The 18026-nt window shown below is 43.6% G+C and overlaps 1 protein-coding gene and 1 pseudogene across 3 annotated transcripts; one reads left to right on the forward strand and one right to left on the reverse strand.

Annotated features, from left to right (window-relative positions):
- Positions 1-5987: 5987 nt before the first annotated feature.
- On the reverse strand, positions 5988-7302 carry LOC110230911 (annotated as a pseudogene).
- Positions 7303-11217: 3915 nt separating this feature from the next.
- Positions 11218-16785, forward strand: LOC110230939. Of its 3 annotated transcripts, none has more exons than XM_021035290.1 (2): positions 11218-14309; positions 16181-16785. In XM_021035290.1, exon 1 carries the CDS (start codon positions 13484-13486, stop codon positions 14306-14308), a length of 825 nt encoding a protein of 274 aa, XP_020890949.1. In that variant the 5' UTR covers positions 11218-13483; the 3' UTR covers position 14309; positions 16181-16785. The 3 variants fall into 3 exon arrangements, with proteins under 3 accessions (XP_020890949.1, XP_020890950.1, XP_020890948.1); XM_021035291.1 differs by lacking the exon at positions 16181-16785 and having other exon boundaries at positions 11218-13508; positions 13608-15078; XM_021035289.1 differs by lacking the exon at positions 16181-16785 and having other exon boundaries at positions 11219-12328; positions 12422-15078.
- Positions 16786-18026: the final 1241 nt, after the last annotated feature.

Below are 18026 nucleotides of genomic sequence, written 5' to 3' on the forward strand. Positions count from 1 at the left end.
AGAACCAGTACTAGGCGAAGAAGAAGAGTTGTCTAGAGAAGATCCCAATAAGGATCCAGAAGATTATGAAGAAGCGGAGCAAAATTCAATGGTATATGTTTGTGTAAAAATTCAGAAAAAAATTGATAAATTTGTTGCTTTTGTAAGTTTTGTAAGATGAGTATGTAACTTTATTTGGATTATAGGATTTAGGAGATGAAACTGAACCATTACGACCATTAAAGATGTACTTTAGCCCCTCCGATTATGTGAATCAATTCAAGCTATGATCAAAGTGTTATATTCATCAAGCGGTGAAGCTTTGATAAGTCTGTATTTTACTTGTTTTGAGCATTCATTTGTCATCGCTTTAGCATCGTTTCATCACTATTTCATACCATTCACCATCATTTATCTTCACTTTGCATATTTAGGATATTTTTGCATACATTTTGCATTTCTGAGTTTGTTGGGGTCGGATTTCATCCCTAGCACCGAGCCGGATTCGGACGCCTCGGGGAACTTCTGAGGATCACCTCGGGGAAGCGTACCAACCACTTCGGAGGAAACGAGCCATCACCTCTGTGCAAGGTGCCATTCACCTCGGGCCAGTACAACGATCGCCTCGGGAAGCGCCCGTAGCCTGCTCGGAATCTGCTAGCCAGCTTGTGAACCCGAGCCGGCTCTCTTAAAGTACCCGAGCTGGTTCATGCCAGGATGCCCGAGCTGGCTCCTTCTGTGCGCCCGAGCCGCTTTCCCTCGGAAGCCCGAGCTGCGCATCTCTTATCTCCGAGCCGATTAAACAAGTTACCCGAGGCTAAGTCCTCATCGTCACCCGAGGCAAAGACTTAGTAAATATTCGTCTTCAAAGTACCATTTCCAGGTAAGGCGTCATTTCCGAAAAAGAAGGATCATTTCCGATAAAACCGGAAATGATAAGGAAGAATCTCGAAGGATCAACTCAAATCAGGAAATCTCCCAAGAAACTCCGAAGAATAAGGAAACTATCCTAAATCCGCGATATTCTAAGCCGACTTTGAGATAAATGGAAATCTTCCGAGAATATCGCTGGAGAGGCGGTTTATTACCCCTATATAAAGAGACTCAAGGCTCAAGCAGAAGGGGAGGCAATATCGCTCCAGAATTTACTCTACGCAAAGCTCTCACAGCACAAACATTCTTTTTCTTTTACGATCAAACTCTTGTACGATCAAAGTCATCTTTTTCTTAATAATATCAAGAACACCATCTTTGGTATCAATTGATTATGTCGTTCTTTGAGAATTCTCGCGAATCGTATCCCTAAATTAAAACCCTAGACAAATCTCGATTGTGTTAGTTTCGACTTCCACAGTTTGGCGCCGTCTGTGGGGATTACTAGGGAATTCTCTTACCCTAAGACGCAGAACTCGATTACCGAAAAGGACGATGAACGAAGATGGTCGTCAGACACCACCAGCCGTAGGAGGGAACCCTAACCCTCCGAACCCTCAAAATCCTCAAGCCGATCCGACGATTATAGCGACCCTAGCCGAACTGAAAGACCTGATGGTTAAATTCCAGAAGAAAGCTGACGACCAAGAGAAAGCTAACAAAACCTTGGCGCAGCGAGTCGACGAAATCGCAACACGTGGGCAACCAAAAACCACGCATTTCCAGACTCGGCCGCCACGAGCTCGGAGGGACTTGCCTGGCATCAACCCAACAAGACTCACGTTCGCGACACCAACCGACAACACCAGAGTCGCAACCCGAGCCGACCCTACCAGACGCGAGAACCAAGATGATCCCACCGAGCCAGACGCAGTGGACTTGACGGACGAGCCAGATGATTTGCAAGACGAGCGCACCCGAGCCGGAGCTAACTCCGCCGAGCGAATGGATCTCACCGACGATGAAGAAACTGAGGAAAACATAAGATGGGCTGAAAAATCCGAAAGAGAGGACGAGCTTAGCAAGATCCGAGCCTCCCTAGCCAAGGCGGAAGCCGATATGAAGCTTGTCAAAACCCAGATACATAGCGTTTCATCCTCTGCACCTAACATCAACCGAATTTTGGAAGAATCTCGGAATACGCCTTTCACCAAAAGAATTTCCGAAACGACGATGTCCAATCTGGGGAAGTTCAAAATTGACTCTTACAACGGATCAACCGACCCGAAGTGTCACATTAAATCGTTCGTGATATCCGTGGCCCGAGCCAGGTTCAAGCCCGGGGAGAAGGATGCAGGTCTATGCTTACTATTCGTGGACACCTCAAAGGACCAGCATTAGAGTGGTTTTCAAGATTGGAACAAAACTCGATTGACAGTTTCGACGAGCTGTCGACACTGTTCCTCAAGCAATACTCCGTGCTCATCGACCCCGGAACTTCCGACGCGGACCTGTGGTCCCTATCTCAACAGCCCACCGAGCCATTAAGAGATTTCCTCACAACTTTCAAATCTACGCTAGCCAAGGTCGAAGGAATTATGGATGTAGCCGCTCTTTCGGCTTTGAAGAAAGTTCTTTGGTACAAGTCAGAATTCAGGAAAGAGTTGAACCTGTCTAAACCGACAACAATTCGCGACGCGCTGCATCGAGCCTCGGATTTCGTCGCCCACGAAGAAGAGATGGCACTGCTAGCAAAGAGGCATGAGCCAACAAAGCAGGTGCCCCGAGCCGAGAAAACCGAGAAAGCCCAAGCGACACCTCCGGTCTAGAAGAAGACGCGTGAGAGCGGTACGTATACGCATCACGAAGGGCGCAATTTCTCAGGATACCATAACTACCAGATTGACACGCGCCGAGGCCGAGGCTGAGGCCGTGGGCGAGGAAGAGAGTCTTTCACCTGGACAAGGGATCAGCCACCGAGCAATTATCAAGAATATTGCGAACACCACAAAATTTTCGGCCACCATACCTCGAGATGTCGAAGCCTCAGCGCTAAGTTAGCAACCAAATTCCTAGCTGGAGAGCTCGGGATGAACGTCACTCTTAAGGACCTCGAGCCAGAGCCAGAGCCTGAGCACACCAACCCGGGAAGAGACCCCGAACCAAGGAACCAGGAGTCTCAGAAAAGAACCCGGGGAACGGAAGACGTAGACCGAGATGGTACGCGGCAGAAGGTTCTCACCATAATGGGTGGATCGCCATACTGTCCTGACACCGTAGCGGCAATCAAAGCTTATCAACGCCGAGCCGAGATGCCTAACAAATGGACAAGATGCTTTGATCGACCTAACGACGTGATCACATTCGAAGAAAGCGAGACAAACGGGCTCGACATGCCTCATAACGATCCAATTGTCGTCACATTAGCGATAGGAGACCATGATATTTACCGAGTATTAATTGACACCGGCAGCACCATCAACGTGATCTTTCGCGAGACGCTCCGACAAATGAACATCGACATGTCACAGGTAACTCCGACCCCGAGGCCAGTCCTTGGGTTTTCAGGAGAAACTTTAATGACGCTTGGAACCATTCAATTACCAGTCCGAGCCGGCGGGGTGACAAAGATAGTCAACTTCTCGGTCACCGATCAACCTACCATCTACAACGTCATAATGGGAACGCCGTGGCTAAATCTAATGCGAGCTGTCGCCTCAACATATCATCTCTGTGTCAAATTCCCGATCCCCAATGGCGTGAAAACGATCTGGGGCAGTCAGAAGAATTCTTGGATGTGTTTCATGGCAGCACACAAACTCCAAAACCCTGTCACTGAAGCAAAGGCTGAGACCGACCACAAGAAATCGAAACTTGGCCGGAGTGAAGAAAAGGCTATATCTAAACAGTTATAGCAATTACAAATTGAGGAGGCGCGCGAGGAGAAGAAGCCTACCTCGGATCCTGTAATCTCCATTAGCCTCGACGAAGAACGGCCTGAACGGTGCGTGGAAATCGGTAGCGACTTAACCGAAGAGATAAAAACCGAGCTCATCTCATTCCTCAAAAAGAACATCAACACCTTCGCCTGGTTGGCTGAAGATCTACCCGGAGTAAGCATCGACGTAATCTGCCACGAGCTGAATGATGACCCATCTTTCAAGCCCATCAAGCAGAAGCGAAGAAAATTGGGTCGGGATCGTGCAGATGCCGTGAATACAGAAGTAGAAAAGCTCCTAAAGATCGGTTCAATCTCCGAAGCAAGATATCCAGACTGGTTAGCGAATCCCGTCGTGGTTAAAAAGAAGAACGACAAGTGGAGAGTTTGTGTCGACTTCACCGACCTGAACCAGGCTTGTCCTAAAGATAGTTTTCCCCTCCCACACATCGATCGCTTAGTGGAAGCAACTGCGGGGAACAAGTTGCTATCGTTCATGGATGCTTTCGCAGGATACAACTAGATTCTCATGCATCCCGACGATCGCGAGAAGACAGCTTGATCGCAAAGTCTCGTTGTGAAGACCACTATCCCGAACTTTCCTTATTTAACTTTTTTTTCGCTTATATAAGCAGCCTCTAAGGGTTTTCCCTAGGGCATCCAGTCTTTATTTTCAGTTTTTACCTAGACTCGTTTTGGTAGCCGCAAGGTGTTCTTCCTGCGACTTTGTATTTGCTTTCAAGTATTTTATAATTCAGTTTTTGTTTCAGTCTTTATCATTTCTTGTTATCATGTTTTCAATCGTTTCATTGCTATTGTTTTTTATTATGTCTGAGTAGTGAATTGTATTTCTGAGGATGGGATAGAGTAGTCGTGGTTGTTTTAGTCGATTTAGATGGTTGAGTTTAGATTGTTTGAATCCCTTCTGGATTAGTTGCGCTTATTGCTTGTTCCTTTCTGATTAACTGGAAAATGAATCCAGACATTCCCGCACCCAAAAGGTGTTTGATGGAATGTCTGATCCACTAATTCCAGAGATACTCGTCTCTATCCCAAGGTATTGGCCGTTTAGAGCGGGTATTGGCTTTAACAAGTTGATTCGATATTGGCTGCTTAGTTAGAGATCGCTAATGGTGATTAGGTCTGTGTCTAGCTCTTCTTGAGAATTTCTATCACGGTGGTGAATTGATTTGCTTTTGAACTTGTTGTCAAGGGATAGCTTCTGTGAAGTTTTGTCAACCGTCTAAATAGATTAAGGAGACCACGCTATTCGATTACCCTGTCCTTAGGAATCTCTCATCCATTTGATTGCCTGCTATCTTACCTGCTTTGTTATTCAACTGCCTGCTATTGCTAGTTTGCATTTCGGTTTCATTTCATTTCTGTTATTTCGCATTAGGATTGTTAGAAAACAACAACTCTCTGCTTGGCTTGACTTAGCAAATTCTGATCATATCTCATCTGTTTGCATCACACTAGATTGGATTGACACCCTAAAATACTACAACGACACGATAGTGTTTTAGGTTTAATTGAGTGAAAAATCTATTATCAGTTTTCGTTTTCCATTGATGTGGTGCTTGTTGAATGAATTATGAAGTTTCTTGAGAAAAGATTAAAGGCAAACAATCTCCTATTTATAATAGGAATAGGGTTTGTCTTGGAAACGAAAAATCATTAATGATGTCGTGCCCAAGTAACTTAAACCATTTTTGGAAATCGAGAAAAGGCAGTTATTGCATTGAAGACGAGCCGCTTTTCCTACTTTCAAGAAATAAGAAGGGAAAGAGCAACCGTCGCTTTTCCTACTTTCTAAGGCCCAAGCCCAATAAATTTACCGAGTTGACTAAACCCGAAATGGGGAACTCGCTTTAAGCCGAGCTCAGTTCTCGCATTCTAAAGAGAAAGGTCTGATCAGCCTAAAAATCTCGAAAGCATAACCACAAGGCCACAAAAGGTTAAAAGCGGACTTTGCAAACCCGCACATAATTTTAACCAAACCCTCTTGGGATCATAACCTAGAAAGGTTTAAAAGCCTCCTCAGGCGAATATTTTGTTTAAGAAAAAAGGTAATTATAAAGCCTCCTTAGGCAAAAACAAGTTCGAAATTAAGTTTTAAATTAAATGGGACAATCCCGAGTTTAAAGCGGACACAGCCACTACGGATTGACAGCCACCTCGGACTCCGGCTCGGCTGTCAAAATTTCATTCGGCTCCTTGAATGGTGCTTGATCAGATGAAGTTCCATGTCCGCCCTCCACGGTACAACCATCCTCCGGGGTGACCTCCGGCTCGCAGGAACTTCGGGTGGGACGACATCTTCCGTACCACTTGATCCTAGGAAGGACAGTTCCAGTCGATTAAAAAATATAAGGCAAGAAAAAGGTGGTAAGTGTCAGAAGCCAAAGATTACCTGCCCAGTCTAGACCCGATTCACTTATAGGAGGTGATTCTGTGAAGAATTCCTCGAAATTGTGAGGGTCGAAGGTCGAAGTAGGAATAGCTGCCAAGCGACTCCGCTTTTCAGATAGATTAGCCGACAGTTCGGTCCTTTCTTGCACTTCGGAGAAATCTTCATCATGGATTTGATCCAACAGAATCAGGTTGCTCTCGTGCTCCTTGATATCTGATTCCAGATCTGACCTAGCCTTCTCGGTTTAAATGAAGCATATAGCCCCTTGAATCAACTCCATTCCGCGTCCCTTGACCTCTTTTCTGGCCTTCGAAGCCGACCATACCAACTCGGAATCTCGCAGCTTGGTTATTGCCTTGTACTTCGCATCAAGTTCGGCAAGTTGTTTATGCAAGGTGTAAGCAGTTGATTCGGATTCACAGAGCCTACCTTGAACGCCGGTAAATTCATCCTGAAGTTGATTATTCCGGTCATATTGGTCTTGCAACTCGCCTTTCACTTTTGCGAGTTCGGATGTGAGATTGTCAACTCGGTCTTCCAGTTCTTGTCTAGAGCTGGAAGAGGAGTGAAGAACGGCCTCAAGAGCAGAAAGTATTTTCTTCCACGTAACAATCTCCTTTTCCCGGTCAATGACCAGCCCCTCGTAGTGTTCAATCATGTCGTTAAGCTCGCCGTTAGCCTGGCATGATGCATAAAACCGGGATGGCCAGTCAGTTCGAAGAATGGTAGCACAGTCATAAAAATAAAGCGGAACTAACCCGAGATGAATGATGAGCATGAAGCAAGTAGCGTTCATGAATCGCAGGGCGCCACTTGTCGAAATCTGGCAAGATCGCACCCGATCGGGTCTTGAAGCATCAGAAAACGCTGCCTTCTTTCTCCATAGCTGCGAAGGAAGAAGAGTTGTAGAAATTGGAATCTGAACAAAGACAAAAACTTTTAAGTGAATATAAACCACCAAACCTGAAAGCGATTTGACTTGGGGGACAAGAACAGGCTTCAACAACTTCGAGGAAGCATCTCGAAACTCAGAATCTCCCTTTTTAGGAGATGCGCTCTGGGCAGTCTTCTCGCTATCAGGCTGGGGAAAGGAAGACATATCAACAGGTCGGGGAGGACCCATTGGTTCAGTAGGAGGGGACGATCGAGGTGAACGGTCAGTCCGGGCCCTTGATTTCTCCCTTCGCGGAGAAGAGTCACCACGGGATGACTTGTCTCTCTTCCTGCGAACCAAGTTCTTAAGTGGTTCGTTGCTAAAATCATCTCGGGGAGGACGAGGAGAATCACGACGAGGAGATCGGTCTCTCCGAGGAGAACGTTCGTCACGACGTTCGCGACGAGGCGTTAACCTATAAGCAGCAACGGATCTGGCTCCCTCGGTGCTGTTGTCATCAACCAGCAGGGTCCTGCTGTAGTCTTTTTTGTCAATGGCGGCCGCAAGGAACGCCTTGTTTTCATCACAAGCCTCTGCTATCGGCTTGGAGAGTTTCTTACGCTGGGCAGTAAGGGCCCGAGCTGACATTCCCTGAGTTGAGGGAGGAGGCGGAAGACGATGAAGTAGATTGGGGGGACTCATCCTGAGTTTTCGGTTGGCTTCGACGAACCGATCGAGGGTGAAAGAATTCCAAAGGGTTTCCCCTTCAAGAATTGTTTTGAAGAACTTGACAAATTCTTCAGTCGGAAGAGTCGAAGCGATAAAAGCTGCGAAGTGAAACAACGAGTTTGATCAGTAAAAAATAAAACAACCAGGAAAGGAATATACGACCTAATTTCTATCAGGCTTCGCAGACCACTTCCATGGGAGTACATCGGAAAGATTTCCAATTGAAGCAGGAGTTTTCGTAATCCGGAACCAAGGATGGTGCCAGTTTTCATCTTTGTTCGGGAGGTGCGAAATGACGTTCCTGTTGGCGTTTGGATACGCCGAGAAGTACCCTGTTTTCTTTGATGAACTCCTTACGCTTAGGAGTTCATTCAGCTCGGGGACTCCAATAACGTAGCCAGCCTCTGCCGCAACGGTTATGATCCCGAGGATGGTTCGGAGGAGATTGGGGGTTAGTTGAGGTAAAGCAATCTCAAGAGCCGCCAAGAATCGAACTAGGGCTTTGGGAAAGGGGAAGGTCAATCCGCAGCCCTTGAAGTAGATTTCGTAAACACAAAAGTAGCCATCGCGGTGGTTCTCCGGGGATTCCGTAGGATCGGCTATCTGTGCTTCCGCTATGATTCCAGGAGGAATTTGACAAAGCCCCTTTAATCGCTCGAGGGATTGAAGAATACAGGTGGATTTGTAATGAGGACCGGCAATGTTGTTAGGACGAGTGCATTCGTCGTTGCTAGAACGTCTCTCATCGTAAGACGGAGATTCAGGTCTCTCAGAATCGGAAGTCATCGGAGAAAAATGAAAAATTCAAGATCCGGCGAAGAGGGGTTCGGCGAAGAAAAGTAGAGAGAAGTTTTGATTAAAGCGCAAAAGTAAAAGTAGAAAATAATGGTGAAAAGAAGTTACCTTACACAAGCTAAATGATGGAACCGCCTCGGAAGTTGTGTGGGAAGTGGGAAGGTTTTTCCCATTTTAATAGTAATTAATTAATATACGGTCATAATGATGATAGATGTCACTCGGTTAAAAATGGCTAGTGCCGAAATTAAAGGAGTGATGAGATTTTCGGCGGGAAATCAGAAAGATTCTCGAGCGCAATCTTTGGTCATTTAAGCATTTAAAGTCCTCCGAATTGGAATGGCATTTCGAAGAACTTGGGGGGCTAATTGTTAGTGTCGGATCCCGCACCAGAGGTCCAGGACCAACCAAAAATTACCATGTAGTCAGGGTAACGGCCCATAAAGGATAAAGCCCATTGGACCCACAAGTCAAAAGAACAGTCGAAGTGGTTATCACCATAAGGAGAATCCGAAGTGACTGCACTTCGACACCAGTCCAGAGACGAAGTCATGGTCAAATCGGTCCAAGGACATTTGGGCCAAAAGCCGAGGCCCATGAAGATCAGGATCAATTCAAATTCGAACGTTAAGCATTAAAATCAAAACGGACGCATTTAAGAGAATAATTGTACTTAATTAGCCATTTAAATGTCGTTTTTCTATGTATAAATATAAAGGCCAATGACCATGTAAAGGGGATCTTCCTCTCGAGTAAGAAATACTATAGCAATTTTTGTAGCAATTCATAAGTTTTTGCATATTTATTTTTGTCCCTCAAGAGTAATCTTTCCTACTTAATAAAAATACTTGAGTGTGTGAATCCGACATCCACACTGACCAGTTATGAGAAGAAGAAGTTCTTCAGAGATATCAACCACTACTACTGGGATGAACCTTATCTGTACAAGAAAGGATCGGATGGTCTCTTTAGAAGGTGCATTGCTGAGGAGGAAGTACAAGGAGTGCTGGAACATTGTCATTGTTCTGCATATGGAGGGCATTTTGCAACTTTCAAAACAGTTCAGAAGGTATTATATGCTGGACTTTGGTGGCCTTCCATGTCCAAAGACGCCCACGGATTCATAACCAAATGTGATCCCTGCGAGAGGATGGGGAATATATCTAGGAGGAATGAAAAGCCACAAAACCCGATCTTGGAGGTTGAAGTTTTCGACGTTGAGAGAATCGATTTCATGGGTCCTTTCAACCGTTATTCTCATGGGAATAATTATATCCTAGTTGTTGTGGATTACGTCTACAAATGGGTTGAAGCCATTACGTCACCAACTAATTATCATAAGGTAGTCTTGAACCTGTTCAAAAGCATAATTTCCCCCAGATTTGGTGTACCTAGAGTTGTGATCAGTGACGGTGGTTCTCACTTCATCAACAAAGTCTTTGAGAGATTGTTAAAGAAGCATGGTGTCAAGCACAAGGTTGCTACTCCTTATCATCCTTAGACTAGTGGCCAAGTAGAAGTATCTAACCGTCAGATCAAAGCTATACTTACTAGAGTTGTTGGTGTTTCAAAGAGAGATTGGTCTACCAAGTTGGATGATACAGTTTGGGCCTACCGGACTGCCTACAAGACGCCTATAGGAAGAACTCCATTCTAGATGTTGTATGGAAAGTCATGTCACCTTCCAGTCGAGGTTAAATACAAAGCAATCTGGGCAACCAAGTTATTAAATCCGGATATAAAGGAGGCTCAAGAGAAGAGATCAGTTGACTTACACGAACTTGAAGAGATAAGGCTGGAAGCTTATGAGAGTTCAAAAGTGTATAAGGAGAGGACAAAAGCTTTCCATGACAAGAAGATTATCACCAAAGACTTCAAGGTTGGTGAGTGCTGCTATTCAATTCTTGTCTGAAGCTGTTTCCGGGTAAATTGAAGTCAAGATGGTCAGGACCCTTCTGCATCAAGGAGATCCATCCTTATAGAGCAATCACTCTAGCTGGTAAGAGTGGAGATTTCACAGTGAATGGCCAAAGGTTCAAGAAGTACTAGGCAGATCAAATCCTTTCAGAGATGACCTCAGTTCATCTCCAGGAACCTCTTGATGTTTAAGGGAGTAAGGAAGTCAAGCTAATGACTTAAAACAAGTTCACTTGGGAGGAAGTCCCATGTCTATCTCTGTACATATTTTTGTTTTCCTTGTTATTTTTAATGCATTTTGGTAGTGCTTTCAGGAGATAAGTGTTAAGAGCTGAGTGAAGTCGATTCTAGCTCTAAGTGTGCAATAGAATACTCGACCACATCCTGCAAGGAGCAAGTGTAGCTGTGCAATCGAGTATGAGGCGGTTTTCAGTCTCAAGATTTTTGAAGTTTTAACATGTCACTCTATCACGCGAGGCCATGTTCTGATGAAGAGTGTGGTCGAGTATATGTGATGATTTTGGCCCAAAATTTTTAAAAATCATCACTATACTCGATCAGCAAAAGCCACTTGGTGTTTAGAGGAAGATGTCGAGTATGACGTTGTTTTTGATCCAAAACTTCACAAACTCATCATCATACTCGATCAACAAAAGCTACAGAAACCTATAGTAAATTGGTAGAGTATACAAAAGGTAGCGGTTCGATATGAGATTTTTTTGGGTCAACTAAGAACAGTGTTTTCCCACTAAGAGACAGAAGTGTGACCTACCATGTCTCCTTGTTCCCCAACTCAACGATTTCAACGAATCAACTAAGGGAAGAGGCGTTTCTTTCTCATGAAGGGTCAAGCATTATCACCCACACACTTATTTCGCAAGAGATAAGCATTATCACCCACACACTTATTTCACAAGAGATAAGGTACATTTCCTCCATCTCTCTCATTTCCGTCTTCTACCTCACTCTCTCTTCTCTCACTCTCGACCGACACTTTACTTTCCTTATCCTATCGCAATCTCTCATCTCTCTCCATCTTTTTCCAACGACACTCTCATTCAACTCTCACCTTATCTCTTATCTCAAATCGCAAAAATCATCTCTCTCACTTCGCTTTCCACCATCAAAGCTTCAAAACACCCCAAGAACAACCATTCTTCACTCATCCATCTCCCTAATCGCTTACCCTTCCATTTCTCTTTGAATTCGTTTTCATTCTCACTCTTCACTACCGTTATCAAGTTCATCTTTTTCATCTCCTCAACCTCCATCATCCTTAATCTTCATCACTTTACCACCATCTCGAGCCGATTTCTCTTTTGTTTCTCCGATTTGGGAACCAATACTCTTCAAGCTGTTGGGTTGTTACTCTTGTCAATTCATCACCCTTGAAGCTTGACCGTACTCGACCACATCGAAGAAGAAGACGACTCACCTGAAAAGAAGCTACTCGACCGTTGTCATCAACACTCGACCGCCGTTTCACCAAAGTACTCGACCGTGAGAAAGGAGACTCACTCAACCGATCACCACAACTTATTTTAGAAAGAGAAGAAAAGGGTTGAGATACTCGATGCTATACTCGACCGCACTCTACCTCAATTCGTCGTCTCAAAGTACTCACCGCTGCCTCCAACACACAACCACTAAAGTCACTCAACCACAAACCAAGAAGAAAATCATATTCTCGACCTCGCAACTCAACACATACTCGACCTCCTCTCGACCGTATCACCTCGTTAACCACTCGACCGCAAAAATCAGAAACCACTCAAACCGGTTTACTCGACGCTATACTTGACCAACACCGGTTTATCTCTCAAAACATTTCCTATTTTGTATTCATAACTATCTCTTGAAACTAACCTATTAACGTTTTGCATTAAGTTCTAATTCTTTTCAGGATCATCATAAGCAATTAAAGTGGCGATTAATCAATGGATGCTGATAACAACGTCGATGAAGCTGAATCCTAATCTACAAGAGCAGAAAGAGAAAAACAGGCATACGAGGGTTTCAGAACAAAAATGGAACGCTCTGCAGGTCGTCGTAGTCAGAGACGAGCTGAGATAGGACGAGGGAAGAGGGCACTCACGGAGAGATACAAACTGGTAGATGAGGACTTGGAAGTCGAGTATGTGCCTGAGCAATCTGGCAGAGCCACAAAGCTTCTACACAAGCCCGACGAACTAACAGTTGAAGAGTACATCAAACTCTTCAAGCTAAATGATTTATGGGGAACAAGATATTTGTCCTCTCAAACACTGGCACAGTTGGGGTTACTCGAAGACATTCAGCATTTGTTCTAGAGTTATCACTTGGATACTCTAATGTCCTACCCATATGTTGCCTACAAGGAGGAAACCATTCAGCTCCTCTCCACACTGCAAGTGGAGCTCTACCAGGGGTTGACAGAAGACGAGTTGGAGAGTGAAGGATTGGGATTCTTGACATTCTCCGTGTATGGCTAGAGGTACATGTTGACGATCAAGCGCTTAGAAGGATTGTTTGGTTTTCCTAGTAGAACGGGAACCAAACCAAAGTTTGACAGAGGTGAGTTGAAGGACTTGTGGCTCACCATTGGAAGCTCCGCACCGCTGAACTCTGCGAGGTCTAAGAGCAACCAAATGTGCAGCCCTGTTATCAGATACTTTCAGCGTTCAGTGGCTAATGCCCTCTACTCTAGAGAGATAACAGGCACTGTGACCAACTCTGATATGGAGATGATCGATTCAGCTCTCAGGGTACTCTCCACCAAACTAAGAATGGTTTAACTCTGCAAGGTGATATCAGTGACACACCTCCAGCAATACTTCTTTTGATCCACCTATGTGGATACAAGAAGTGGGCGATCACTAACAACAACAAGAGAGCACGAGGAGCTTTATGCATAGGAGGTGTTGTGACACCAATTCTGATCGCCTACAAGGTTTCAATCACATCTGAAGGAACTAATCCAAGAGCAATGAACTTCGAGCATTTGCATCACTGTGAGTTCCTCGAGTATGGAATGGTTGGCGACAGGCATCGTTACCGGTTTGAGCATCCAACGAACAAGAAAGCTAACATCTTTCTCCCCTGCCTTGCAGCTACACGCATCATAGAGGGAAACAACATTGACTTTGAGCCTGCAATTGATGACCTATATGTCGAGAGCGCTCAGTCAATGGATGAGGATGTTCCTGTAGAAGAAGCTGTAGAAGAAAAAGATGATGAGATGGATGAGGATAGCAAAGAGGAGTATGATACAAGAATGTATCACTTTGGCGAGCAAGTAGCACCAGCGAGGGAGAGTAAGAGCTTGAGTGAAGCTCACAAAAATGCAAGCCTGCTGAAGAAGTGGAACAAGAAGCAGGATAAGATCATCGCTAAGTCCCTGAAGACTATCAAGTCTCTGAAGGTTATGATAAGTTGCTCCTCTTCCAGCACGGCTATGCCACAGGGACAGCCACCTCAGGACATGCCCTCAAGGAGATATGATGAGCCTAAGCCAAGGCAATACGGGCCTGAGCCAAGTGAGCATGGAGTCTCACATGTCCCTGCGAGGCATTCCTCACACGAGCCTCGGGAGCACAAGAGAAGGAAGAGAGCTGAATTTGCTCGCTCTAGCAGCAAGGCACGACTTCTCCATGTTAGAAGTTCACTCGACCGCGGTGCTGGCCGCAACAGAGGAGAAGAGGTCAAGTATCACGAGGGAGATGGAGCTGAGACACAACAGGGAGACTCTTCAATGGCCTGGCAGGAATCGCAGGCAGGCATTGATGATCACCTCCGCTCCTTCTTCGATTGAGGTACGCACTACTCTCCACCATTGTTAAATACCATCCTTTGTTTGTTTTTGTTTCTGTGATGTTTTTGTCCTGAGTACTCTCTTCCAAATTTGGTCACACAGAGGACTGTGTGATTTAAGTTTAGGGAGGGCTCAAGAAGTGTTTGTTATCTAATAAAGTTTCTTTTGTTCTTATTTTCAAAAAAATATTTCATTGTACATACTCTTGAGTCTGCATGCATCTATGTTTTTGAAAAAAGCCTAAAAATTTGAAAAATTTCTGAAAATGATTTCACAAAAACAGAGTGTTCATGTAGTTGCATTTTCATCTTAAGATAGAGTCTAGAATGTTTCATATAGGAGTGTTGCATATGCATAGGGGATGATGATGAGAGAACCTTGTCATCATGCTCATTTACTGGATGAATTCAATGCCCTTGTTGTTAGCTGTTTAATGCTTGTGATAGAACTTGAAGTAAGACAGAACCATATTTGGAATTCACAACTTGACTCTCTTGTTCTGATTAAAGCATGCTTGATGTGATTCTTTTCTCTGTCAATATGAACATGAACTTGACTTATAATTATCATGTCTTTGCATTGTTGTTGAAGTTGTGGCTACCAATACACATACTTGGATTTTCTTTCACCTTCCACCACTCTTGCTAATCCAAGTAGCTGATTCCCATTATTGGAACAGTTTCCCCTACCCTGAACCTAGCCTTTCTTTCAAGACCTAAATAAATTTGTGTGTGTCTGAGGCCTATTTCCATATTGAGCTTGGTAGAAAGTGTTAGGTAAGAACCAACAAAAATGGTATCCCATGTAGTTCTAGTCCACGCTTTTTGGGCTAGATAGGACTAGGTGGGATTTTTACTTTGGGTTTGGGAATGTGTTTGGAAAGAAAAAGAGAAAGAAAGACAAGTGTTAAATGTTCTTAGGAGATAGAAGTGAAATAGAAAAGAATATCTTGTTAGTCTAGTAAAGGATTTGGGAAGCTGGAAAATAAAAGAAGTTAGGCTTTGTACAAAGTAAAAAGGAAGGCAAAAGCCTAGAAATGTCTTAAGTCATGAGATGAAAAGAAGAGCCTTAGATGTTAAAGAGAGTCCCAATCCGCTAGAAAGTCTAAAAGAAAACCTCTCCTTGGAACAGAACCAAAAAGAAAAAACGGGTTGATCCAAAAGTAAATGGAAACATGCCTTGAGTGCAAAGGGTAGAACTAGGATCATTTATGGGGTTTAGAGATAGGACCATCTATTGGATTTAATATGCTCATTGTTGTTTGGGTAGATGAGATCTGTTCTTGTATGCATAGGTTGGTTCTAACCTTTAGCATTATGCTAAAGCTCGGTCCATTCGTGAGAGTTCCCTGTTACTATGAAAAAATCTGAAACCATTTACAGAGGAACCATCTTTGTTTCTCAGCCTTGTCCTTTAAACCAAATGAGTTCTTCAACAATGTCTTGCTTGATTCACGATTTGAACTTAATGAATGGTAAAGGGAATTGATGATCTGAAGGTGTGTGTAGATTGGAACAAATGTTAAGTTGTCTTGTGATGAATATGGCTAAAGTTTTTGAGTAGAGTTTGGTCTCTATGCATTCCACAACTACTAACTTAGACATTGAGTTCATTTGCTTTGTTTGCATGCTTTGGTTCTGAGTCCCCGCTTTCAAACTTTTCCTCCAGCTTGTTCTTAATTGTTTGCTTAAGGGAAATCAAAGAATAAGTTTGGGGGAGTTGATAAGTCTGTATTTTACTTGTTTTGAGCATTCATTTGTCATCGCTTTAGCATCGTTTCATCACTGTTTCATACCATTCTCCATCATTTATCTTCACTTTGCATATTTAGGATAGTTTTGCATACATTTTGCACTTCTGAGTTGTTTTCAGGTGATTTGGAGCTGTTGGTGAGCTGATTGGAAGAAGCAAAGCAGAATAAAGCACATATTCGACAACCACTCGACTGTGTGGTCGAGTATCTCTAGCACCAATCCTACTCAGTTACTCGACCGCGACTCTAGCACCACCACTCGACGGTATGGTCGAGTACTTCAACAAATTCTTCCTCAAACTACTCGATCTCAACTCACCTATGCAAGCTATCAACAAATACTCGACCAAGTACTCGACCTTGTTGGTCGAGTATCCGCATCACCTCATACTCGGCAACATGGTCGAGTAACCGCAGCACGCACCACATGACATCACACTCGACCTAGCAGCTTCAGAGTCTTCTTAAATCTGCACTCAACCAGACATTTGAGCATAAAGAAGAGAAGAGGATGAAGCAGACACTCGACCTACCACTCTACCTAAACACTCAACCACGTTGTGACCAGAGCAAGAATCCGCAAAGACTTCAGCTTTACTCGACCGAGCATACTCGATCGCATGGGTCGAGTGTCCCCATAAACCGCTTTAGTATTTTGTCGTTTTGTATTTTAGAGCTTCCTAGTATTTGCTATAAATAGGTTGTTTCCCTTAATTTTCGACTTAAGTTTTATTCTGCAGAACAATTAGTGTTTTCTTCACATTTGTAATCCAAATTACTCTTAATCTATTCAGTATTTGCTTTTGATTTCTTCTACAAAGTTGTTCATCTTGTTAAGATCTTGTTGTTATGAAGTTTTAATGCATTTCTGGGTTTATGTTCTTGGTTATGAAGTTTGAGTAGTGATTAGGGTTCTTGAGGATGGGCTAGGGTAGTTTAGAATCCTTAATCTGCTAGGTAGTTGAGTTTGAATGGTAGATCTCTTCTGGATTAGTTGTTCTTAATGCTAATGATCAACTGGAATTTGAGCCCAGACATTTCCGCACCCAGAAGGTGTTCGATGAAATGTTTGAACCACTATTTCCAAAGATTTGTGTCTCTGTACCAAGGTGTTGGTTACAGAGAGCGTTTTGGCTTTAACTTGTTGATTTGTAATGCCTGTTAAGTTAGCTTTCGTCAATGGTGATTGAGTCTGGAACTAGCTTAGCTTGAGGATCTCTGATGCGATAGCACTTTGATTTAGTGTTGAACTTGTTGTCTAGGGATAGTTTGTTGAGCATGTCAACTACTCGATTACCCCATCCTCGGGAATTTCTCTTCCAATTGATTTCTCTGTTTGCATTGCTATTGGTTGCTTGTTCTTGTTTCATGTTGTTTAGTTTTTGCATTTCTTATCTGTTTTCACTCTTATACTCGACCACACCCAGTGTCTGGCAACAAACTGTGCGGTAGAGTATATCTGTCGTATTTCCTGTCTATTACCCGACCTGTTACTCGACCACCCCCAGCTCATGGTATCAGCCAGTTGTGGTCGAGTGTTTTTCGTAATTCTGCTAGAATTTTTGTTTTCTACAAGTTCACTTAGGACTGTTAGAAACCCGCAAACCTGTTTTTGTTTGGATTGACACCTTAAAATACTATAATGACATGATAGTGATTTAAGGAATTGAGAACTAGTTAAAATCCTACTATCAAGCTTTTGCGGAGGCATCTTTCAGCTGATGAGTTGAAATGGTTTTTGGAGCATCCACAGTGAGTGCAATGGTGGTGGTGATAAGAATTATCACGTTGAAGAGAGTGCAATGGTGGTGGTGTAAATGACATGGCAATTATGTGGCAAGTTTAGTGTTGAAAATTATCAACAGAGTTGATTAATTTTGAGTGGCCACATGGAACACTCTCATTGGTTGCTTAGGTTGTTGTTCTTTTTCTTTTCACCTCTATTATTTAACATAAATTATTTTT

This window comes from Arabidopsis lyrata (assembly GCF_000004255.2).
Source record: "Arabidopsis lyrata subsp. lyrata unplaced genomic scaffold ARALYscaffold_2, whole genome shotgun sequence".
Taxonomy (NCBI): domain Eukaryota; kingdom Viridiplantae; phylum Streptophyta; class Magnoliopsida; order Brassicales; family Brassicaceae; genus Arabidopsis; species Arabidopsis lyrata.